The sequence below is a fragment of the Emys orbicularis genome, chromosome 20 (genome assembly GCF_028017835.1).
Source record: "Emys orbicularis isolate rEmyOrb1 chromosome 20, rEmyOrb1.hap1, whole genome shotgun sequence".
Taxonomy (NCBI): Eukaryota; Metazoa; Chordata; order Testudines; family Emydidae; genus Emys; species Emys orbicularis.
Window position 1 is genome coordinate 18780993 of NC_088702.1, and position 25129 is coordinate 18806121.

General features: G+C 57.8%; 2 protein-coding genes across 2 annotated transcripts; both read left to right on the forward strand.

The window, feature by feature from the left end:
* Window positions 1-3987: 3987 nt before the first annotated feature.
* LOC135892793 (B-cell receptor CD22-like) lies at window positions 3988-18140 on the forward strand. The gene is made up of 13 exons (XM_065420589.1): window positions 3988-4105; window positions 4550-4954; window positions 6685-6975; window positions 7392-7658; window positions 9326-9589; window positions 11326-11589; window positions 13202-13465; window positions 13558-13821; window positions 13991-14090; window positions 14308-14371; window positions 15287-15426; window positions 15676-15769; window positions 17967-18140. The coding sequence occupies exons 1-13, from the start codon at window positions 3988-3990 to the stop codon at window positions 18138-18140; spliced, it is 2709 nt and encodes a 902-aa protein (XP_065276661.1).
* Window positions 18141-22233: 4093 nt separating this feature from the next.
* On the forward strand, window positions 22234-23220 carry LOC135892842 (free fatty acid receptor 1-like). The gene has a single exon (XM_065420636.1). The coding sequence runs from the start codon at window positions 22234-22236 to the stop codon at window positions 23218-23220; it is 987 nt and encodes a 328-aa protein (XP_065276708.1).
* The last annotated feature ends 1909 nt before the right edge of the window (window positions 23221-25129 follow it).

A 25129-nucleotide genomic window follows, 5' to 3' on the forward strand; every position in this document is an offset into this window, starting at 1 on the left:
GGCCCACACTGCCCCCTAGGGATGGAGCTGGGAGGGCTGGATGGAGCTTGCAGCGTCGTGGGGACGAACCCCGAGCAGGGTGTGTGAACTTGTGTGTGTCTGTCCGTCTGTCCTACTGCCCTCTGCTGGAGGGGATGAGCCCTGCTGTGTGTATATGTCACTCTGGGCTCCCACAACCCCCCATCACAGCGATTGCCCTCCCCTCCACACAGCCCCCCTGCCCTCCTCTCTCCTTCCCAGGGCCCCCAGCTGAACCCCATTTCTTCCATGGAGATTAAAGGGCCTGTCCTCTAAACCTTCTGTCTGGTGATTTCTGGCCCCTCAACAACACCCCTATCCCTCCCACTCCCCTGGGGTGAGTGTCAAAGACAGGCAGGACGCCTAGGTTCTCTCCCCAGCTCAGGGAAGGGAGTGGGGTCTAGTGGGTCAGAGCAGGGAAGTGGGGTCAGGACTCCTGGGTTCTATTCCTAGTGCTGGGAGGAGCGGGGAGACGACCAATGAGAGCAGGGGAGTCGGTTCTGATCACATCAGCTCTGGGAGCTCACGCTCGGTTTCTGGGGGTGTTGGGGCTGCAATGTTATAAAACACTCCCTGTCCAAAGTTGCTTCGTCGCTGACCCTGACCAGGCTCCAGCGGGCTGAGGCCGTTCAGTCGCTGACATCTGCAGTGTCAGAGACGGAAGGGGTGGGCAGGGGGGTGACTCAAACAGGGGGAGGCCGGGGAAAGAGATGGGCGGGTAGCCAGGGTAAATCAGGGACTGAGTAGATGGAGGGGTTTTTCCTTTCTTAGATGCTAGTTTTTGAAATGATGTGGAAAATATCCCCCCAAATTCTTGCTTTTACATCTAGATCCATCTTTCAGTCATTCCCAAATTCACCGCAGAGATTTCACAGGGGTGGAGAAAGGTGACAGGCTGGCAAAAGAATTAATATTGGGAGATCAATAACTGCTAGCAGTTGGTAAATGTGAGCGGGAGCAGAGATTCCTCTTGAAAAACCCTGCTGTGGAGAGCAGTTTAGAGCTAAGCACGGAAGATTAGATTTTTATTGGTAAATGTCAGTAAAGTTTTATCTAATCCTTTCACGCCGCGCTGTAAGCTGCTTTCAACAACAGGGTTTTAATGCTGATTTCACAGTTTACACACAAACGGACGAGAAAGTATTTCCTCATTGGTATTAATCAAAGTTTACAGCCAGGCAAAGGAAGAAAAATGCTGACGAAGAATTTCTTTGAGTCAAAATCCAGCGATCTGGACTTTTGAACTAGGCCTGTTACAAATATATATTATATATAAATGGAACAGGTCTGATTTGTTGCTTGATGGCTGTGTCTTTTGTGTATTTTGCCACGTGATGTATGTTGACAATGGGTGTGTAAAGAGTTATAAAACTGTAGCTTCTTGAGCCCCAAGATCGACTGCCTTCAAATAAAACCACCGACTAACCGCCCCGCAACGTCACGTGACTGCACGGTAATAGAGAGACATTTTAAAAAATGCTTAAAGAAAAACATTGTAAATTGTCCGGGGAAATTTTTTAAAAAGTAAACATGGAGTTCTGCCGAACACGTCTATATCTAGGCTTGGCAGAGAGGCATTTTTATCGGTGAACGTCGATTTCAAGGGGCGGAAAAATATCTCCCTTGATAATAATCGACATTTACAGAGTAAGAAGAACGCTGCTTGAGAACGTCTCGGCGTTTGATTTCAGGATATTGACTTTGCATATGTGCACCAGCGACATTTGTGTTTTAAGGGTTAGAAAGCCTTAACTTTTAGCATCTCAACCGCGGCGGTCAGGAAGTAATTCTTGGCCGACCCCGCTGTTCTCTGCTTCCCCCCGGGAAATCGATAAAAATCAGGAAAGAATTGTGAAAATTTCCAGGGATGAGAATTGAAAAAAAAACAACGCTTGAAAATAAACATTGATCTTGTCTGTTGAAATGATCAAGAAACAAACACTGAATCCTACAGACCCTGGCTGTGATTCTATCCCTGCCCATATGGGGGGACATAGACGCAGGGCAAGAGAAGGACGGGGCCGAGGGCACTGCAGTTAGAGGTGTGATCATATAGTCCATCCCGCCACCATGCCCAGGGCGTGATCGCCCCCTACTGTCCGTGCCCCAGGTTTATTGCAGGTCTGGACTGAGATATCCTGAGCAATTAGTGACCTTTCTATTCCCCTGTGGCAGGGGTGGCACCCCCCACCCCCTGCAGCACAGCACCCCCTAGTGCCACCTGGGGCATCGGGGCCAGCCCTGACTGCCAAGGGAGAGCCCCCACCCTGCCCCCCTGCAGCACAGCGCCCCCTAGTGCCTCCCTGGGGCATTGGGACCAGCCCTGACTGCCAAGGGAGAGCCCCCACCCTGCCCCCCGGAAGCACAGCGCCCCCTAGTGCCTCCCTGGGGCATTGAGACCAGCCCTGACTGCCAAGGGAGAGCCCCCACCCTGCCCCCCGGAAGCACAGCGCCCCCTAGTGCCTCCCTGGGGCATTGGGACCAGCCCTGACTGCCATGGGAGAGCCCCCCACCCCCTCCCTTCTTGTCTCCCACCCATGCCCAGATTGTGCCTGCCCCTGCTTAGCCAGAGAGAGGAAAGTGAACGGACTCGGACGCTGCTAAACAACCCCCTGCACCTGCAGCGAAAGGGGGAAGTTTGGAGCCACCCTTTGAGGCGCTCTGGGGCCCGGCCCCCCCAGCTTGCCCCCAGGGGGACCCACAGAAATCTCACCCCCTCCTCACTCCACCCAGTGACACTTCCCCTTTCGCCCTCCAAAGCCGCCGGACTGATTGCTCAGCTCCCCCCGGGCCAGATCGGCTGCTGGAGCCGCGGCTGCAGGACGCGCTATAAGGTAATTGCACCTTCTCCTGCCGGCGGGAGTGGGGGCTAGTGGCTAGAGCAGGGGGGGCTGGGAGCCAGGACTCCTGGGTTCTATCCATGCTTTGGGAGGGAACTGGGGTCTAGTGGTAATGGTGGGGGGCTGGGAGCTGGAGCTGGTGCAGGCTGGCTCTCCAGTGCTAAGCGGGAAGAAAAGGGCCTGTGTAGTGCTTGGAGGGGAGATCTCCAGGGAAAAACGTACAGTGCTTTAAGGGGCATGGTGGAGGCACTAGGGGGTGCTGGGTTGCAGGGGGCGGGGTGGGGGCACTAGGGGGCGCTGTGCTGCAGGGGACGGGGTAGGGGCAGTCAATGCCGGTTCTCACCCCCTGAGGCCACTCTCCCACGTCCTCCCCCTCAACTTGGTTTGCTCAACACCCAGAGGAAGTGGCAGCACCTCTGTGACAAAAATACCCCGGGCCGAGGCCCAGCCAGCGGCCCTTGACGCGGGGGAAACAGCTGCTCTGGTGCCCTGCGCTGCTCGGAAATGGGGGGGGGCATTCTCAGGAGTCTTCAACCCCCATCACCCAAGTGGGGGATTAGACGTGAGGAGCAGCCGGGGCCTTTGACTCTGGACTCCACCGTGCCCGGCCTGCGGTGAGGCACACAGCCTGACAGCTGCTGCACAGCTGGGGAAACTGAGGCACGGGGGGGGTGACTTGGAGAACCTCACACACAAGTGGGCTCAGAGTTCTGGGCTCTTCTGCTGCTCTAACCACTAGATTCCGCTCCCCACCCAGAGCCACGGATAGAACCCAGGAGTCCTGGCTTCCAGCCCCCACCCCCTAACCAATTAGAGGCATCCGGTGTGAGCTCCCGGGGGGTGTGGGTGGGGTTGTACCAACCTGTAATAACAGAACCCTGCCCAGCGGGGTGTGTAACGGTCCCCATGCGTTTAGCTGCCTTCCCTATGTAAACGTGACGTCCTTTGCACCGCGCCATGTGTGACAAACCCATCCGGCAGCTAGTGAGTTAGAGCAGGGGGGTTGGCAGCCAGGATGCCTGGGTTCTCTCCCCAGCCCTGGGAGGGGAGCGGGGTCTAGTGGTTAGACCGGGTAGCAGGTTCCCTGCAGTCTCCCCTCTAGCTGGTCTCTCTCTGCTCTGGGTGGTTGATGTTGCTCTGGGTCACTGCAGGAACCAACCAGCCCTTCACTCTTTCTTCTGCTCCCCGGCGCCGCGGCTGCCCAGGGGTCACCATGAGGCGTCTCGTCTGGTTGCTGTTCCTCCCAGGTAAGGCCCCTTCCCCTCGCCCTGAAGCTCTGGCTGCTTCAGACCCACAGAGCCCTGGGGGCCGGGGAGAAGGGAGGGGATACCCAGCTGGGGGGGGGGTCACAAGCTCAGAGGAAGGTTTTCCTCTGTGAGATTCACTCCATTTGCATCAGACTAATGTGATCCAGTGATTGGCGGTGGGGGGTGGGCTGGGATTCAGGACTCCTGGGTTCTATCCCAGCTCTGGGAGGGGAGTGGGGTCTAGTGGTTTAGAGGTGGGAATCAGGAATCTTGGGTTGTTCCCAGTGTGCTGATGGGGAAACTGAGGCACAGAGCCAAAACATGAGCTGAACAGGGAGTTTAGTGCTGGGAATCAGACCCCGATCTCCTGAGTCCCAGTTCGGCACTGGAAGCGCCCGGCCAGCCTGCCCCTCACTGCCATCTCTGTCACTCTGCTGCTTCCAGGCTTCCTCTGTCAATGTGAGCCACCTGTCGAGGTCCCCGAGTCCCTGATCGCTTGGACGGGGGCCTGTCTGTCCATCCCGTGCCTCTATCAATCCTGTGTCCTGAACCCCATAAGGACAAAGAAATTGACCATCAGCTCCCTGACCTGGTACCTGAACCCTGTGTATGATGATGAGAAGAAAGAGTTCAGTGGCACCGTCCTGTATAAACACAGCGCCGCCATCAGCCCGGCCTTCGCAGGGCGCGTGAGGTTCCTGGGGGACCTGGAGAGAGATTGCAGCCTGCAGCTGTCTGACCTGCGGGCCAGCGAGAACGGCTCCTATGGGCTGAGACTGATCGTCTTGACCACCGCGCAGAAGCCGGAGGAGAAGAAGTGGATGACTAAGATCAGTGTGAACGTGACGGGTAAGAGGGAAAGTCCTGGGCTTCCTTGTAGGAACAGATTAAAGACTCATAGCCCACCCCACTCCCTGCTCTAACCACTCGACCCCACTCCCCTCCCAGAGCTGGGGAGAGAACCCAGGAGTCCTGGCTCCCAGCCCCCCCAAACACTAGACCCCGCTCTGGTAGCAGCCATCACTGGGGACGCAGCTCAATGTGCCTGGGATCACATCCAGGCCAGCTGTTCCTATTTTCTCCACCTCTGTCCCATCCCTTTAATGAGGTAACGACTCTCGCTAAAGTCTGGGGCTACAGCCAGCCTTGAACTCCCCGTCTGCACGAGAACAGCACCGACCTCTGCCAGTCGAGCTAAAGGAGATGGATCCTTACCTAGCAGAAGCAGTAGGTTGTTATCCTCCGTGCTGCTCAGCAGAGACTCTAGCAAAACGGAACAACAGTTTGGATAGAAAACTTCAAAGTTGTTTCCGTTTTACGTTTTACGTTTTACGATGTTTTTCCACATTTCTCCTGAAATATTTTACTCACAAACTTTGAATTTTTGAATTTAATTTTTCCACTTGCTTTTTGTTCCCTTTTCACCCCAAGTGCAGCACAAGGAAGGATGGCGGGGGTTGGGTTTTGTTATTTCATGTTTTCCCTTTTCCTCCGGCTGCCCCAGGGGAAGTCATTTTCGGTGCCTCAGTTTCCCCACCTGAAAATCAGGGAGAATAATCCTTTGCCTATTTCCACTGTGGTCTCTTTGGGGCAGGGACTGTCTCTCGCTGTGTCTGGGCAGCGCCCGGCACAACAGGGCCCTGATGTCACCTGGGGCAGGGACTCTACCTAATGCAGTAGGAAGAGAGCCTGAGACGTGATCCCTTGTATCAGAGGCCTGGTATGAGGCAGGCCCTGCTCACAGACTGTGGCAAGCACAGGGCTGATCTTGCAGAAATACACATTGCTAAGAAGTGCTAGGCACAGAGCACTCCCGCAAACACCGCCCGATATTAAGTGGTACCAAGGAAGGTACAAAAACCTTCCCCCAGGATAACGGGAACACACTGACCCCTTCTAACAGATAAGATCAGGCTGACAGTACGGAACTTGTTTATAGCAGGGTATAAAGATGTACCCAAGGCTTTGTCTACACTAAGCACCTTTCAGCGACACAGTTGTGCCGCTACAGCCCTGCCGCTAAGAGGCGCGCAGTGTAGCTGCTGTTTGTCGGCAGGAGAGAGCTCTCCTGCCGACAAAAAAATTCCACCCCCAGTGAGCGGCAGCAGCTTTGTCGGCGGGATAGCACTCCTGCCCACAAAGCACTGTTCACACCACCACTTTTCGTTGGTAAAACTTTTGTTGTTCAGGGCGTGTGTGTTTTTTAACATCCCTGAATGACAAAAGTTTTGCCGATGAAGTTCCAGTGTAGACACAGCCTCAGAGGGAGACTCTTTGGCCAGCCGAGGGGGCAGTGGAAAATCCCGCCACAGACTGAGCTGCGTCCATTGTCACAGGCAGACATGTCTTAGTGTCCTCGTAGAGTCCGCCGGGTGCTACTATCATGCTTTGTCGCCAATAAACCTGGTCCGGTGCCTTCGTACCTTAATGGATCTTGTGGTCATTGGGTGGTTCGCTTGAGGTGTCTATGCAGAGCTGGGGCAGCACACAGAGAACACACACACGCAGCCAAACATCTAACACCACCTAATAATAAAGTGTTCTCCTTAATAACTTTCCCCTTTGTCCCCCTGACACAGATTCACCTCCAGCTCCTCAAATCCAAGCACCCAGTGAGTTCAGGGAGTCAATCGCGGCCCAGGCAGTTTGCTCCGTAGCCTATCACTGCCCCGACTACCCCATAACCCTGACGTGGGTCGGTTTGGGGCATAGGACCCCTGAGCCCACCATGAGGACAGGGAGCAGAAGGACTGAGAGCACACTGACTTTCACGCCCACCTGGCAGGACCATGGGACAAATTTAACCTGCCGGCTCAGCACCCCGGCTGGGACACCGAGCTCGGAGAGCAGCGTGGTGCTGGACGTGAAATGTGAGTGGGGGGATTTGAACTGGGTGCCCCTGGGTCTGACAGCACCAGCCCCACCAGCAGCTCTGGCGCTGACCCATAAAGCGCTGTATGGGCTGCAGTTCTTGGAGGGCACCAGGAGGTGGACTGGGGCCCAGGTAGGTGGAAGCAGATTGGCCAATGGGGCGGGAGCTGGCAGTATTTTGAAGGAAGAGTGGGGCTGTCCCACTGGGCAGGGATGGGCACGAGGGTCAGAGCCAGCACCCCCTAGAGGGGAAAGGCCCAATGCCCCATTCCCCGTCCCCCTGAGCCAGCCAGTCCCCTGCCCTGGATGGGAGCTGGCGCCTCCTAGAGGGGAAAGGCCCAGTGTCCCATTCCCTGCCCCACGTCTGGACAGTGTCCATATCTCAGCTGTTCACCCGCGTGTTGGTTTGCTCCAGATGCCCCTAAGGGAGTCCAGTTGAACGCGACACCCGGAGAGACCATCCGAGAGGGGGACAGACTCGTGCTGATGTGCATGACCGAGGGCAGCAACCCCCCCGTCTTCACGTACAACTGGTATAAGGACACACAGTGGCTGCACCAGGGGCAGGAGCAGAGGCTGGAGTTTGAAGCCAAGGGGGATGAGCATTCCGGCTCCTATCTCTGCCAAGCCACCAATGAAATACAGACGGTCCCATCCCCAGCGCTGCGGATAGACGTCCAGTGTGAGTGTGGGGGCTGGGGCCAGACGGGAAGGCAGGGTCTGCGGAACTGCCCGAGACTAGATACCTCTGCTGAGCACAAGGAGAGGATGTTATTGGGCTTCCCTAGACACTTGTGATGTGGACATCAGAGGAGGTGAAATAGACAGGGCTTGTGGCATCAGAAAAGACAGGAACTGAAGTTAAAGGGGAATCTCCATTAGCTCTTAGCAGTACAAGGCCTCTGACACACAGCATGGCAGTTCGGGTTCCAGCCAGCAGAGGGCAATGTGCCTAATCTCACACACACAGAGGCGGATCTGACCCATTCCCTCCAGCAGGGGGAGTGCTTACACGCGCAGAGCAGGATTCAACCCCTCCAGCAGGGGGCAGCAGGAGACGTATGTACACACACACACACAGAGTTGGGAGAAAAAGACAAACAAACCCGCAAACACTGGAACAATTTATTTTATTGCACTCAAGGGCAAAAAGGAGAAAAACAGAAAATTTGTCATTTCAAAACTGACATTTTCCCCGCCCCCAAATCGGCCCATTTTGAAGCAGAAGCGACTCGGCTGTTTCAAACATTTGAAAGTTTTTTCAACCCGTCACCTCTCGGGAGAGCCAGAGAGCGTCTTGCGCCTGAATGAATTCGGCGGGTCACTCTTGGTCCATGGCACATGCAGAAAACAACGTGTGATGCAAAAGGAACATTCGCTTTTGGGGTGAAATGTCCCAGATTTTGCTAAAAAACCCACAGACCAAAAAGCACTTTCCCTCCCCCCGCCCCCGCAGCTTTTGGAGGTTTTGCCACAGACAGATAATTCGTTTCACTGGACAATTGGTTTGGTTTTGTGGGGTGGGTGCGGGGGCGCGGCCCGTTGAAAATCCAAACATATTTTTAGTTTTTTGTTTTTGATAAAAATCCCCAAAATATACTCAGGGTTTTGAACTTTTCCTGAGACCGTGTGACGGGTTCACTCACTAGAGCGGCGCCTCCTGCTGGCCGTCTGGGGGATTAGTCCCCTCCTGGTGGTGTGTCGCCGTCATCGTCACCACCTGCAGACCTGCTGCGCCTCTAACCTCTGTCTCTGCTGCTTGAGTTCCCTGGGCCACCTCCCCATGGCCCCAGCATCTCCTTCGCCCTCTTCTCAGGGCCTCCCAGCCTGCTAGGAACCCCGTCCTCTCTCCTTGGGCACCCTGCAGACACCCACTGCCTCTGCCGCTGCCCCTGCAGCTCCTTTTATGTGAGCCCTCTGGGTCCTGATTGGCTGCTCCGTTCAGCCGCTCTCCAATTGGCTGCTCCCTGCGCAGCCTCCCGAGGCTGCTTTTAACCCCTTGCTTTCCGGTGTGGGGTGAACACTCCATCACAGACCAGAAAATGATTTTTTTCATGGGAAATGTCTGGGGAGTTTTCGTTGAAAACACAAACATTTCAGGTGTAACCCTCCAGAACTTCCTGAGAGAAATAATGGCCATTTCCCCAAATCAGGCAGGGCTCTGCAGTGACACTGCCTCAGTTTCCCCACCCTACCTCTAGAGAAAGGATTGGCCCGTGTGACAGGTGTTCACCGGGGAACTAAGTTCAGTTTGTTCTCTGCCACTGGACTCCCGGAATGACCTTGGTTCATTCATTTAGGGTTTCCCATGGAATAGTCCATTTAAATCAGGGCCGTTTTATTCCCCAGATGCCCCAAAGGACGCGCGTGTTGAACTGGTGACAGGCTCTCAGATCCAGGAAGGGACCACGGTTGTGCTCAGCTGCTCCTGCAGGGCTCATCCGCCCGTCAGCAGCTACAGCTGGTACAGAAACGGGCAGCACCTCCCAGCACAAACCCAGCAGGAGCTGCGGTTTGACAAGATCCATCCCGACCAGTCCGGTTCCTACCACTGCGAGCCTCGGAACAGAGTCGGGATGTCAGAATCGCCGGCCATTACAGTCGACGTACAGTGTGAGTAGCCAGGGGACCAGCAGGGGGCGCTGCAGCTGGGTGGGGTATCCAGGATCTGCACTCCAGCTTGGCGTGGCAGAGCCTGCATGAATCCCGGAGGGGCAGGAGCCATAGCCTCCCCCTAGGACCTCCTTCCTGCCTCTGAAGAGGCATTGGTGTGAGAGGTGGGATCCCGGTATGTACCTCAGCATCCAGGGTATCTGTGCACGGGTGGGGTGCTCTCCTCCTCCTGCTTCACAGAGTCCCCGATTGGGCACAGGGCCTCAGCACAGCAGGGCTGAGAGTTAGCACCCCTTTGGGGTGGCTCCCCCCTCTCCAAGCAACAGGCTCAGGCTCTCTGCAGACTCAGTCACACTCAGGGCAGCTCCCTCCTCTCCAAGCGACAGGCTCAGACTCTCTGCAGACCCAAGAAGCGTTGCTCTGTCAGTCGCACTTGGGGTAGCTCCCTCTGTGACGGGCTCCCCCCGGGGTGCCACTTGGAACTGGGGTACCACTGAGCCCATCTGACCCACCAGCCTGGGCGCCCTGTCACACTGTGGTGCTGTGATCAGCTGCCAAGCTCCCCAAGCCTGCTCTTTCAGCAGCACACACCCAGAGAGGGACACACCCAGCTGCAGCTTCACACACAGATGCTGAGATCAGCTCTGCATGGGAAGGCTCCGCTAAGGCACCTCTCAGTTGCTAAGGCACGCACCCCCCTCTGGAGTGTAAACCCCAAATGATACCGTCTTGCACTGCACAGGGAACTGTACAGCGCAAGCTCAGACAAGTCGCCCCCTCCCTCAATGTGGAGAGAGGGATGCAACAGCTTTCTGCCCCCAGTTATAATTCCCACACACTGGTTTTAGACAAAACCAACACAAGTTTGTTAACTACAAAAGATAGATGTTAAGTGATGATAAGTGATAGCAAACAGATCAAAGCAGATTATCTAGTAAATAAACAAAACCACAAACTGAGCTGAACACACTAGCTAGGTAGGATATGAATTAGCAAATTCTCACCCTGAGTGATAAACAGGCTGGCAGATTCTTAAGGCACAAGTTGCCTTGGCTTTCCCAGGTTTTCATACACAGCTAAAAATCCTTCCAGCCTGGGACCATCACTTCCCACAGTTCAGTCCTTGCCCCTCAGGTGTTTCCAGGTGTGTTGTTGTCGGGAGAGTGAGGTACCATCATTTCCCCACTTGTATATCTTCTTCCCTCTTGCTGGAAAGCTCTTTTGCTGTGACCTGGGTCAAACGGTTCCCATTGTGCAGTGCTCTCTCTGAGAGGTTTCTATTGCACACAGTTCCTGGGGTAACCCTGGTGATTGTCTGCATTTCCTCAATGAGCCATTAACATTGTTTGGCCTGTATACTGTTGTACCTGAAAGGCTGCTTGTGGGCGTTTTCAACCTCACAACATGTTTCAGTAACACATACATAGCCAAACTTCATAACTCCACATACGACGATAGCACGTACAATCCAACGAGATATTAATGCCTAGCAGATCAAGACTTTTAACATGATACCTCACAAGGAATACTTTGTACAAAACATATCCTAATTACATGACAGTGGTGACTATTGGCGTGCCAGGGTGTCACACCCTCCTCTCCCAGCAATGAGCTCAGGCTCTCTGCAGACTCAGGCAGGCGTCGGCTACACTCAGGCAGCTCCCTCCTTTTTATTTCCTGCCTATAACCCTCCCCCCCGAACACTGAGACACACCCTGATCTCGATTATTTTCCAGACCCCCCCAAGGAGGTACAAATCACCCTTGAAAACCCCCAGCGCATCCAGGAAGGCGACGCAGTGATGCTGAACTGCTCCGTGGGCAGCAGTAACCCCCCGGTGACTAAGTACATGTGGTACAAGGATAACAGCCAGTATCAGGAGACCCAAGAGAGCGTCTTGACCTTCCCTGCCACAAAGGAGCGGTCCGGTAGCTACAGCTGTGAGGCTCAGAACGTGATCAGCTATAAACAGTCTTCGTCTGTCTCAGTGGATGTGCAGTGTAAGTCATCGCTTCCTGGCTTCTCAGGCAAAGTCGTCTTGGAATTTTCCACTGCAAAATTTTGACGAAAAAAATCGTTTTGTTCTTCCGGCTCGACATTTTTATTCCATTGGTGCTTTTCGAAGACCAAAAAAATTCAGTTTTCTCCCCTTAGAACAATAGTCTTTGTCTCTCATGATTTAGCCTTTTACATTTTGTTCATGCTTTTCTAATGAGAAAAGTGACTTAACCCCCCTCCTCCCCCCCTTTTATTTTCTAACAGAAAAGTAGGGGTGAAAAGCAATACAAATTGTGCTTTGGTTGCATTGTGCAGCCTTTTCTCATTGTTGTTATTATTATTATTATTATTATTATTATTATTAAAAAGTCTTTTTCACATTTTCCAATGGGAAAGTGACTTTTTAAAAAAAATTCTGCTTGATTATCCACTGGAAAAGGGAGAAAAAATGTTTGAAAAGCTGTGTTTTTCTCTCACCACCTAGCCTTTACAAAAACAGAAAATCATTTTTTCATGCTTTTTCCTGGCTTTTTCCATTTTATCGTGACTGAAAAAGCATGCAAAAAAGTTTTTAAAAGTGTTATTTACACTCACGATTTAAAAAATATTTTTTTCATGGCTTAATTCACTTTATTTTTCACTGGAACAGTATCAGAAAAGTTTTTAAAAATGTTATTTTGTCTCACCATATAGTGGGTTTTATTAAAAAACAACAACCCCTTTTTATACTTTCCAGGGAGGAAAGTGACTTTTTGGACTTTGTTCCACTGAAAAAATAGAGAAAAAAAGTTTTGTTTAATGTTTAGAAACGACCAGAAAGTGTTTCCCCCATAATTTCTCCCCCTCTTTTACCCCTTCGCAGCTTTTTCCAGTAAATAACAATGGTGAGAACTTCACCACAATCTCCAACCAAAATTTGTCCAAAATCATAAAAGAAATGATTTCCCCTCTCCCCCAAAAACGTTACATATTTTTTTCCAACCAATTTTTTGTGGTCAGAAATGACTGTTGTTCCCTTTGAGACAAATCTTTTGGGGGTGAGTCCCCCTGTTTTCTGGCAAAAATAGATCTGCTGAAAAAGCCCCAGGCAGGTCTGGTTGCCATCTCAGGGGCTTTGGGGGCAGCCCTAGACACGCCTGGGTCACGGAGGGGAGTCCGCTGTGGGAAGCGCTTACAAGCAGAGCGCCAGAAGGAGCCCAGCCGGATTGGACTCTCGTCCCGTCGGCCTTAGGGTCGCACAGTGCGTGGATACGAGGCCTTCCGGGGTGATGGAGACGGAGAACTGAAGGAGCAGAGCGCTGGAACTTGTCCCACCTGTGAAGCTAAGCAAGGAGAGGCTGGCCCAAGAGGTCATGTGATCTCTGGGTCACTAGGCTCCTGTTCTACCTCTGAAGCTAAGCAGGGAGAGGTGGGGCCAGTGGCTGGAAGGGAACCCAGGAGGGAAAAACCCTGCTTTCTATTGAAATAGATTAACCAGAGGAGTGGTATGGGAGGCTGTAATGGTCTGGCCTTTAAAATCTAGCTAGTGTCAGACCCCAGCCATGGGCCGTAGCTCCATTGGGGTCAATGGGCCGGCTGCCTGGGGCTCTCAGGGTGCTTTGTGTCTCTCTGCAGACGCGCCCCAGCACGTTGCCGTGGTGCGGCAGCCGTCGGGGTCCATCAAGGAGGGCGAGGCCGTGACCCTGGAGTGCTCCGTGGGCAGCGCCAACCCCTCTGCCCTGCACTACGCCTGGTACAAGGACGAGGCGCGGCAGGGTGAGAACTCCAACAGGCTGAAGCTGGCGGCCGTGGTGTCGGCTGATTCGGGCCAGTACCGGTGTGAGGCTAAGAATGACGTGGGCACCACCCATGCTGAGCCCATCCCGCTGGACGTCTGGTGTAAGTAACCAACCCCCAGAGCTGGGGAGAGAACCCAGGAGTCCTGGCTCCCAGCCCCCCACTCTAACCACTGGCACTGGCTCTCTCCCCAGATGCCCCCCGGGATGTACAGCTGTCCGTGGCCCCACAGGGGCCGATTGTGGAGGGGATGGAGGTGACGCTGCGGTGCTGGGCCGATGCCCTCCCGCCCGTGCTGGGCTACGACTGGTACCGGGACGGCCAACTGCAGGAGCGGCAGACCCAGGACATGCTGAGCATCCTGGCTGTGAAGGTTGGGGCGTCCGGGCACTACCACTGTCGGGCCAGAAACCAGATCTCCTACGGGGACTCCTCGCCCATCCGCCTCACCGTCTACTGTAAGGGGCCTGTGTGCTGGTGCCCCTCAATCCCGACCCGCAGCCCCTGCTAGCCCAGCACTGGGATCACCCTACCCCCAGCTCTGCTGGTGCCCCTCAATCCTGAGCTGCTCTAACCACTGGCCCCCACTCCTGTGCCCCCCATTCCTTGCTCTCTGTTGTTTTGCAGTCAGCTCCATGACTATAGCCAAGAACTCGGCTCTAGGGGTCGGCGTGGTCGTAGTGTTTATCCCCCTGCTGGTGGCGCTGGTCTTTGCCCTTAAGCGATGGTAAGCAGAAACCTTTCCTCACCCCCAACCCAGGCATCCCCAATCCCCAGGGATCAGCACCCACGGAGCCGGGCAGCCTGACCTCTGCAACAGGCTCGTGCAGCCGGGAAACTCCGCTCCTCCCCCACCCTAACCACTAGACCCCACTCCCCTCCCAGAGCCAGAGGTAGAACCCAGGAGTCCTGGCTCTTGACCCTGCTCCTCATTGTCATTGCAGGAGGAAGCGGCGTCTTCCCGAGCTGGTTGTGGAGCCTCTGGGCAGGCGAAGGAGATCGTTCTTTGTGAGAGATTTTTCATAGGGGGCGCTGTGCTGCAGGGGGCAGGGTGGGGGACTCTCCCCTGGCAGGCAGGGCTGGCCCCGATGCCCCAGGGCAGCGCTAGGGGGCGCTGTGCTGCAGGGGGCAGGGTGGGGGACTCTCCCCTGGCAGGCAGGGCTGGCCCCGATGCCCCAGGGCGGTGCTAGGGGGTGCTGTGCTGCAGGGCATTGCCCTATAGCAGATCAGAGTTGAATTTCTAGTCCTGAGCCCTTGGGGTCATTAAAGATTCCCTAGACCACTCCCTAAACTTCAGGACATCAAACCCAGCGTGTGGGCGAAACCCCAGCGTGGGAAATTCTGTCCTCCCTCCGCCAAGCCCTCTCAGACATTACAAGAAGAAAGAGGATTTTTCTTCACTTCCTGTCCTAAACTTGTGGCATCACTGAGCGGCTGTTCCTCAGCTGCCCCTCCCTAGAGGTGGCTGCATCTCAGTGCTGGGCGAGCCATCCCCATGCGGCGTTATGTGCAGCTGTTCCCCAGATGCCCTACCCCAGAGGTGGCTGCATCTCAGTGCTGGGCGAGCCATCCCCATGCGGCGTTATGTGCAGCTGTTCCCCAGATGCCCTACCCCAGAGGTGGCTGCATCTCAGTGCTGGGCGAGCCATCCCCATGCGGCGTTATGTGCAGCTGTTCGCCAGATGCCCTACCCCAGAGGTGGCTGCATCTCAGTGCTGGGCGAGCCATCCCCATGCGGCGTTATGTGCAGCTGTTCCCCAGATGCCCTACCCCAGAGGTGGCTGCATCTCAGTGTTGGGCGAGCCATCCCCATGCGGCGTTATGTGCAGCTGTTCCCCAGATGCCCTACCCCAGAGGTGGCTGCATCTCAGTGCTGGGCGAGCCATCCCTGTGCACTCAATGGATGTTTTGTCTCTCTCTCAGCCTAGGAGACGGGAACCTTTGAAAGCCCAGCAGCCCGCCAGCTCGGTGGGATGCCTGAATGGAGTATCCGGAGATGCTGTCAATTATGCTACACTCCAGTTCCCACCCAGCCACGCCCAGGGGCTGACTGCCCCTTCCAGGTACAAAGGAAAGGAACTGGGGGAGCAGAAATGAGTTCCCCTCCCCCCAGTATGGAGTCCTGGCTCCTCCCAGAGCTGGGGAGAGAACCCATGATTCCTGGCTTCTCTCAGGGGTGGGGAGGGAACCCAGGAGTCCTGGCTTCTCCCAGGGGTGGGGAGGGAACCCAGGAGTCCTGGCTTCTCCCAGAGCCAGGGAGGGAACCCAGGAGTCTGGGTTACGTCTCATCAGAGCTGTCGATTTCCTCCCAGGGTGCCAGGAAACTCGAGGCAGCGAGTGAAGCCAGGGGGCCTGGATGAAACCGTTATTTACAGTGTGGTGAAGAAACCCAACCTGCCGCCCAAGGTACCAGCCTGGGGTTACCCTGAGTCCCCCCAGAGCCCCGTCACGTCAGAGCCTGTGTCCTCCAGGCCCTTTAACTGTGATGCTTGGGCAATGCCCGTCTGTCACTGAGTGAGGGGCACCGGCGGGGCTGGGGGTGGGGAGGGGGAGCCCAGAGCTGGGATCGCAGGGGGCTGTGGGTTGGGAGTGAAGGGCACTGGCAGGGCTGGGGGGGGGGGAGGGGCCCAGGGCTGGGCTAGCAGGGGCTGTGGGTCGGGAGTGAGGGGCACGGCAGACCTGTGGGGGAGGGATCCCAGGGCTGGGATCACAGGGGCTGTGGGTCAGGAGTGAGGGGCACTGGCAGGGCTAGGGGGGAGGGGCCCAGGGCTGGGCTCGCAGGGGCTGTGGGTCAGGAGTGAGGGGCACCGGCAGGGCTGTGGGGGAGCCCAGGGCTGGGATAGCAGGGGCTGTGGGTCGGGAGTGAAGGGCACTGGCAGGGCTGGGGGGGAGGGAGCCCAGGGCTGGGATCGCAGGGGCTGTGGGTCGGCAGTGAGGGGCACCGGCAGGGCTGTGGGGGAGAGGCCCAGGGCTGGGCTAGCAGGGGCTGTGGGTCAGGAGTGAGGGGCACTGGCAGGGCTGTGAGGGAGCCCAGGGCTGGGCTAGCAGTGGCTGTGGGTCGGGAGTGAGGGGCACTGGCAGGGCTGTGGGGGAGCCCAGGGCTGGGCTAGCAGGGGCTGTGGGTCGGGAGTGAGGGGCACGGCAGACCTGTGGGGGAAGGAGCCCAGGGCTGGGATCGCAGGGGCTGTGGGTCGGCAGTGAGGGGCACTGGCAGGGCTGGGGAGGAGGGGCCCAGGGCTGGGCTAGCAGGGGCTGTGGGTCGGGAGTGAGGGGCACTGGCAGGGCTGGGGGGAAGCCCAAGGCTGGGATCGCAGGGGCTGTGGGTCAGGAGTGAGGGGCACCGGCAGGGCTGGGGGGGAGAGGCCCGGGGCTGGGCTAGCAGGGGCTGTGGGTCGGGAGTGAGGAGCACGGCAGACCTGTGGGGGAGGGAGCCCAGGGCTGGGATCACAGGGGCTGTGGGTCAGGAGTGAGGGGCACCGGCAGGGCTGGGGGGGAGGGGCCCAGGGCTGGGATCGCAGGGGCTGTGGGTCAGGAGTGAGGGGCACCGGCAGGGCTGTGGGGGAGCCCAGGGCTGGGATCGCAGGGGCTGTGGGTTGGGAGTGAGGGACATGGCAGACCTGTGGGGGAGGGAGCCCAGGGCTGGGATCGCAGGGGCTGTGGGTCGGGAGTGAGGGGCACCGGCAGGGCTGTGGGGGAGGGAGCCCAGGGCTGGGATCACAGGGGCTGTGGGTCGGGAGTGAGGGGCACTGGCAGGGCTGTGGGGGAGCCCAGGGCTGGGCTAGCAGGAGCTGTGGGTCAGGAGTGAGGGGCACCGGCAGGGCTGTGAGGGAGCCCAGGGCTGGGATCACAGGGGCTGTGGGTCAGGAGTGAGGGGCACCGGCAGGGCTGGGGGGGAGCCCAGGGCTGGGATCGCAGGGGTGATGGGACTGTATCATACTAGCTGTACAGCTAAGACACCCAGGCATAGCAGGCTGGGCAGGTTGTTTTTCTGCCTCTAGTTCCCCTTTTCGTGTCTCTCACGTGACTTAGGATAAACTTTTGCTCTCAAAATAAAATCATTTGTCGAGATAAGATAAAAATACGCTGCCCTTCCCCTGAGCAGCTGGAATCTAAACCAGCCATGAACACCCTGGGGAGCCTGCCACGTACCTATTATGTCTTGATGCATCTTCATTTAACATCAGACCTCTGGCAGCGCGGGTTGGGGGGCAGGGCTGGGCTGGCAGGGGGCTGTGGGTCGGGCGTGAGGGGCACTGGCAGAGCTGGGGGTTGGGAGGAGCCCAGGGCTGGGGTAGCAGGGGGCTGTGGGTCGGGAGTGAGGGGCACCAGCTGGGCTGTGGGGGAGGGAGCCCAGGGCTGGGATCACAGGGGTTGTGGGTCGGGAGTGAGGGGCACTGGCAGAGCTGGGGGTTGGGAGGAGCCCAGGGCAGGGCTGGCAGGAGTTGTGGGTCGGGAGTGAGGGGCACCGGCAGAGCTGGGGGGTGGGGAGCCCAGGGCTGGGCTGGCAGGGGGCTGTGGGCTGGGAGCTGGGGGGGTCTCAGCAGGTGGAGCTGGGGGCTGGCGTCTGTAGCTGTCTCTCTCTGATCCCCGCCTGCCTCCCCAGGGCGAAGTGAAGGGCGACTATGAGAATGTGGGGGCCCGGCCGGAGGAGGAGGAGGAGCTAAACTACTGCACCCTGGTGCTGCCCCCGCGCACCCGGGCCTTACGTGGCCGCTGGGAGTGTGAGTCGGACTCGGAGTCGGAGGCGAGCGTGCAGTACGCGGCCCTGAGGCACTGAGCCCTCCCCAGATGGGGCCGGCTCCCCGCTGGCCATGGAGCCCAGCCACGGACCCACGGAGCCCTGGAGCCCGGCCACGGACCCACGGAGCCCTGGAGCCCGGCCACGGACCCACGGAGCCCTGGAGCCCAGCCACGGAGCCCTGGAGCCCGGCCACGGACCCACGGAGCCTGGCCACAGACCCACGGACCCCCAGAGCCTGGCCATAGACCCATAGAGCCGGGCCACGGACACACGGAGCCCGGCCATGGACCCACGGAGCCTGGCCCCGAGCCACTCTGGACTCTCAGCCCCAGCTGAGCTCTGGACGTTGGGCCCCACCTAGAGACCCAGACCCTGTGGGGGGTGGGGGAGGGTCAGTGGCTCTAGCGCTGGATCTGGACAGGGGAGCAGAGCGGGGGCAGGGCGGGCAGAGTCTCTGCAGCTAGAGCTAAACACAGGAGATGTGATGCAGGGGCAAGGGATGGGGTGTTCCAGCCAGCAGGGGGCAGCAGGGACACACACACACACACACACACACACACACACACACACATGCACACATACAGGGCAAGAGATGGGGTGTTCCAGCCAGCAGGGGGCAGCAGGGACACACACACACACACACACACACACACACACACACACACACACACTTGCCCAGCTGGCTGTAGGACACACCTGTCTGCAGCAGGGGGCGCTTTCCCTGGTTACCGCCCCATCCCAGCTATCCCCGAGACTCTCCAGGTGCTGCCCCCTGAGGTTTAGCCCCCCAGCACGGCGACCCTCCTGAGGCCCACAGGCTCTGGGTGATTCCCCTACAAGCTGAGCCTGGTTTGGCGAAGTCCCCCGCCCCCGGGTGATAGGGGACCCCACAACTATCACTCAAGAGCCGGATCAACCTGCTGTAGCTTTTCTAGCGCGCTATAGGTTGGAGTGCGGGGGCTGGGAGCCAGGACTCCTGGGTTCCAGCCCCAGCTCTGGGAGGGGAGTGAGATCTAATTGCAGGGGGAGGCGGGGATTTGCAATGCTCACTGAAATGTTTATGAGTAGTGTCTGTTTAACAGCAACGCTGCACGGGGACGGCTCATCCGGTGCTGGGATGCAGCCAGCTCTGGGGTGGGACAGCCAGGGAACAGCCGCATGCAGTCACTCAGTGCTTTCCTTTCTGATTAACGAGTGCCTGGGCCAGCACGCGCCTGGCACGAGGAACCAGGGATGTAATTGGCATCTCTTCCCGCCATAGGATCAGCAATAAAAATACTTTACAGGCTATTAACTGCAGCAGGAACTGGTCAAATAGCAAGTTCTGTAAACAGCTCTCAGCTTGAAAGCACCGGAGCGTTCGGCCCCCGCTGCCAAGAGAAACCGGCGCAGCTGCCACAGCAGGAAAAGAAATAAATTGATCTATGAGCATTTGCCTGTGCGTCCTGTACGAGGGGATGCAATGCCAGAGCGTGGCACAGGGGGCGCTGTGCTGCAGGGGGTGGGATGGGGGCTCTCCCCTGGCAGTCGGGGCTGGCCCCAAAGGCCCAGGGTGGCACTAGGGGGTGCCGTGCTGCAGGGTGTGTGTGTGGGGGGCGGGGGGCGGGGGCTCTTCCCTGGCAGTCAGGGCTGGCCCCAAGGCCCCAGGGCAGCACTAGGGGGCGCTGTGCTGCAGGGGGCGGGGTGGGGGCTCTCCCCTGGCAGTCAGGGCTGGCCCTGGTGCCCCAGCACAATGCAAGCTTGCTGGGTTAAAAGCAGGGGAGGCTGGGAATCCAGACTCTTGGGTTCTCCTCCATTCTGTCCTTCTCTAACCTGTGCCTCAGTTTCCTGCTATAGTGTGGGTGTGAGTGACTTAATGCCTGTAAGGGGTGGGGCAGCTGGGAATGCCGTGACGGACTCTGAGATGCAGGTGGGGCAGTTGGGGAACAGCTGCACACAACACTGCAAGGGGAGGCCTAGCTTGGTGCTGAGATGCAGCCACTTCTGGGTCAGGGCAGCCAGGGAACAGCCACACATAACGCCACATGGGGACACCTTGACCGACTACAAGATGCAGCCACCACTGGGGTGGGGAAGTTGGGGAACAGCTGCACATAACATCGTATGGGGATGGCTCACCCAGCGCTGAGATGCAGCCACCTCTGGGGCAGGGCAGCTGGGGAACAGCTGCACACAACACTGCATGGGGACAGCCCGCCGGGCCTGAGATGCAGCCAGCTCTGTCATGAGATCAGGCTGGGAGTTTCCTGCAGCAGCACTTCAGAGGGAGCAATTCACTCTAGTGAGTTGACCTTGCCTTCCTGTGTGTCTCTAAAACCACGTTATCTCTCCCAGCGGAAATAGCACAGAATCACGGAAACAAGCAGAGCGATATGGATCTCGGGGGAGTTCGCTCATTGAGCTTTGTATCAGCCATCAAAATAACAGGCCCTGACAACTGATCGGCTGACAGCAGCGGGGCTGGGAGCCAGGACTCCTGGGTTCTAGCCTCGGCTCTGGCGATAGGAGAAACCACTACGTTGGCAGTTGGGTAGAAAGCATCTGTAGCACACATGAATGCCATGCTATGCTGCTTTTCACTAACAAGGGGGGGATCCAGTTGCTTTTAAAGGAGTCCCCAAGAAATGCGTCTAGCTCTGGGGCGGAGCAGCTGGGGAAGAGCCGCACAGCGACTCTGCACGGGGATGGATCACCCAGCACCGAGATGCAGCCACCTCTGGTGCGGGGCAGCTAGGAAACCGCCACGCAGGGATCGATGAGCGGCAGCTGCCTCTGAAGTGGGGAAAATCTCTTCCCAGGATGAGGGGGCGAGTCCCATTTATCGGGTCACATTGCGGGGCTGGGTGTCTGTCCTACTTCAGGGTCCCAGCTCCGGGTCCACACAGAGGGATCCATTCCCCGTGGGGGATAATCCAGCCGTGCCCCCGTCTCGGCGGCCGTTCTCTTCCTCTCAGTCGCTCCAGCTGGGGGGCACGAGGCAGAAGGGCCCGTGGGGCAGGGCGGCCCCCTGCGCCTCCCTGGGTTTTTATGGCTTTATGGCCCAGCCACGTAGCCGGGGGATGAAGCTGCCCTGGTTGAACAATTCCTTCTGGGCAATTTCATCCCACCTGGGAGCAGGCAGATCCACGCCCCCAGCGACTGCTGGCACAGCAGCTCGCCACGTCCCCGGAGCCAGGCCGGGCGGGAGCACAGGTGTGGGGAGCTGAGCCAGAGAGGTAGGAGCTAGGGGATGTGGCCATAGGGCAGGGATGAGGGGGTGGATTTAGGGGATGCAGTGATGGGGCAGGGATGGGGGGTGGATCTAGGGGACACGGCCGTGGGACAAAGATCATGGTGGATCGAGGGGACACAGCCGTGGGGCAGGAATCTGGGGGTGGATCTAGGAGATGCAGCCGTAGGGCAGGTATGAGGAGGTGGATCTAGGGGACGCGGCCGTGGGACAGGAATGGGAGTGGATCGAGGGGACATGGTCATGGGGCAGGGATCTGGGGGTGGATCTATGGGACGCGGCTATGGGGCGGGGATGGGAGTGGATCGAGGGGACATGGTCATGGGACAGGGATCGGGGTGGATCTAGGGGACGTGGCCATGAGGCAGAGACTGGGGGTAGATCCAGGGTGTGTGGTCATGGGGCAGGAAAGTGGAGGTGGATCTAGGGGACGCAGCCGTAGGGCGGGGATGGGGGGTGGATCTAGGAGATGTGGCCATGGGGCAGGGATGGGAGTGGATCGAAGGGACATGATCATGGGGCAGGGATGGGGGGCGTGGATCTAGGGGATGTAATGATGAGGCAGGGATGAGGAGGTGGATCTAGGGGGTGTGGTCGTGGGGCAGGGATGTGGAGATGGATCTAGGCGACGCGGTCGTGGGACAGGGATCTGGGGTGTGGCTCTAGGGAACGTGGGGCAGGGATGGGGGGTGGATCTAGGGGATGCGGCTGTGGGGCAGGGATGTGGAGGTGGATCTAGGGGATGGGCCGTGGGGCAGGGATCTGGGGTGTGGATCTAGGGGATGTGGGGCAGGGATGGGGGGCTGGATCTAGGGTACACGGTGGAGGAGGCTCATCCTTGTTATCATTCCAGCCCCAGCTGAGATGCCTCCCTCCTCCACCCCCCGCTGAGCCGGCACCATGGACCCGCTGGACACCCTGGCCCTGGCCGTCTACTCCATCACCATCCTGCTGGGCTTGCCTGCCAACGCCTTGGTGCTGTACATCTTCTACCGTCGCGCCCGCACCCGCCTCACCCCCAACCTCATCTACATGATCAACCTCTGCCTCTCGGACCTGGCCTTCGTCCTCATCCTGCCGCTCAAGATCCTGGAGGTGGTTCCGCCAGGCTGGTCCCCACCAAGCTTCCTCTGCCCCCTCTACAGCCTGGCCCACTTCGGCACGCTCTACGCCAGCACCTGCTTCCTGACGGCGGTCAGTGCCGGGCGCTACCTGGGCGCCGCCTTCCCCATCCGCTACCAGCTCTACAAGAAGCCCCTTTACTCCTGCCTGGTCTGCGTGGCCATCTGGACCCTGGTGGCCTTTCACGGCATCCTGTTGCTCATCCTGGAGACTTCGCTGGGCGCCAACGCCACCCTCTTTATAGGCAACGGCACCGCCTGCTACCAGGAATTCAGTCCAGAGCAGCTGGCCCTGCTGGCTCCTGTCCGCTTGGAGCTGTCCGTGGCCCTGTTTTTCCTGCCCTTGGTGATCACGGTCTTCTGCTATGCCGGCTGCATCCACGTCCTCGTCAAGTCCCGTCTCCACGAGCAGAAGAAGCGCCGGGCGGTGCGGCTGGCCTTGGCCACGCTCTCCGTCTTTGTGCTCTGCTTCGGGCCCTATAACCTGTCCCACGTGGTGGGCTATGCCCGCGGCGAGGACGTCTGGTGGCGCAGGGTGGCACTGCTGCCCGGTGCCTGCAACGCCTTCCTGGACCCGCTCATCTTCTACTTCCTCTCCTCGGCCAAGGACCACGGCCTGGCCTGGGTGTGGCGCTCGGTGGGGCAGCGTTGCAGCTCCTTCCGGCAGAAGATGACCATGGGTCACAGGGAGGCAGGCAAGGGGCAGCCTGAGAAGGGGGCTGCATCGCAGGGAAGTACAGGCCCCGGGGTGGGGAGCTCCAAGTGACCATGGGACAAGGAGACACCAAACGCTGTTGGGACAGGATTCGGGGAGATTGGCAATCTTGGATGGGCTGTGGGACCCGGCTGCTCATGAACCTTAAAAATTCCCCATGGGGCTGGGAGCCTCCAATCTTGGATAGGACGCAGGACCAAGGACCAGGAAATTCATGACCATTACAGATTCCCTGTGGCACCCGGAACCTCCGATCTTGGATAGGACGTAAGACAAAGGACCGGGAAATTCATGGTCTTTACAGATTCCCCATGGCACTAGTAGTCTCCGACCTTGGATGGCACGTGAGTCCAAGAACCTGGCCTATCCATGGGTCAGTACATATCCCCCTTAGGACAAGGAGGTGTCTGGTTTTGACAGGACTAGTGGGTGAGGTAGCCGTTTTCCACTGAGACATGAGTGCATGGTCATGACCTTGACCATTGGTGGTCTTGAAAGACCCCTTAGGATGGGGACATCCCTGACTGGGCTGGGACGGGGGGTGAAGAGATGCCAGGCGGGGTGTGATGGCAGGGTCCAGATTTCTTGTGCTCATTTCATACCCCCATGGGACCGATCCTGCCGTGGGAGAATTGGATATAGAGGATGATCCAGACCCCCTCACCCCCATAGGGCGAATTAGAATGTACGGCTAACTCTGCTACTGGGGGAATAGACTAAACTCCGTCCTGTTGGTCTGCATTGGGTGAGCCAGTCTATGAGGTTCACTGTGCAGTTATTCCCCAGCTGCCCTGACCCAGAGGTGGCTGCATCTCAGCACCAGGTGAGCCATCCCCGTGTGGCTGCTCCCCAACTGCCCCGCCCCAGAGGTGGCTGCATTTTGGCACTGAGGCCATGATTCCTACCCATTGTGTATGGAAGGTGCTAGAGATATGTCCGAGGTAACTGGGAGGTCTGTGTAACTTGGACGTAGAAATATTCCAAACCACAATCAGTGGGAATCCTAAATCTCCTGTCAATGAAATCCCAGCTCCTGCAAGAATGTCCCAGGACTGATCAATGAGTTAGTAGGAACAGAGGCAATGGGGCCGGATCCCAGCTGGTGTCAATGGGCTATAGCTCCATGGGAGTCAATGGGGCCAGAGCCCCCAGCTGGGGCCAATCGGGATCACCCAGGGGTCTCACCACTCCACCCTAGCGCTGACTCTTTTGCCCAGTGGCTGTAAATTGCATTCCACTAACGGATCCGTGCTGATTTAATCAATAAAGTTTTCCCAGCTCCAGTGGGGTCGTTATTATTAATATAGTTATTGTAGGTGTCATTCGACTGAGACCAGGCCCCCGCTGAAATGGGTGTGCTGCACTCACAGCACAGTGCAGGGGGTGGGAGCCAGGACTCCTGGGTTCTATTCCCAGATCTGGGAGGGGAGTGGGGTCTAGTGGTTAGAGCAGGGGGGCTGGGAGCCAGGACTCCAGGGTTCTATTTCCAGCTATAAGGGGGGAGTGGGGTCTAGTGGTTAGAGTGGGGGAGCTGGGACACCTGGGTTCTATTTCCAGCTATAAAAGGGGAGTGGGGCCTAGTGGTTAGAGCGGAGGGCCTGGGAGCCACGACTCCTGGGTCCTATTGCCAGCTGCCAGTGTGACCCTGGGCAAGTCCCTGCCTCGCTCTGTGCCTCAGGTTCCCTCTGTCTAAATGGGGAGAAGGGCCCAGCGGGAGGTGCAGCCGATGCAGCCTCTCCCTTCCTAGTTACGATTGCCCTGTTCGGTCTCTGAGCCTGACCCAGCTGCCCCTCGGCCTGGGTTCAGCGCTGCCCATCCAACACGCCCTGGCAGGCGAGAATCAATGACCAGACACCCGCCAGTCTCCCCTCTGCCCACTAGGTGGCAGCAGATGAGAACTGTATTGTCCAACCCCTTGGGCCTAGACTAAGTTTTGCAGCTTGCTGGGAGGGGACGGTGT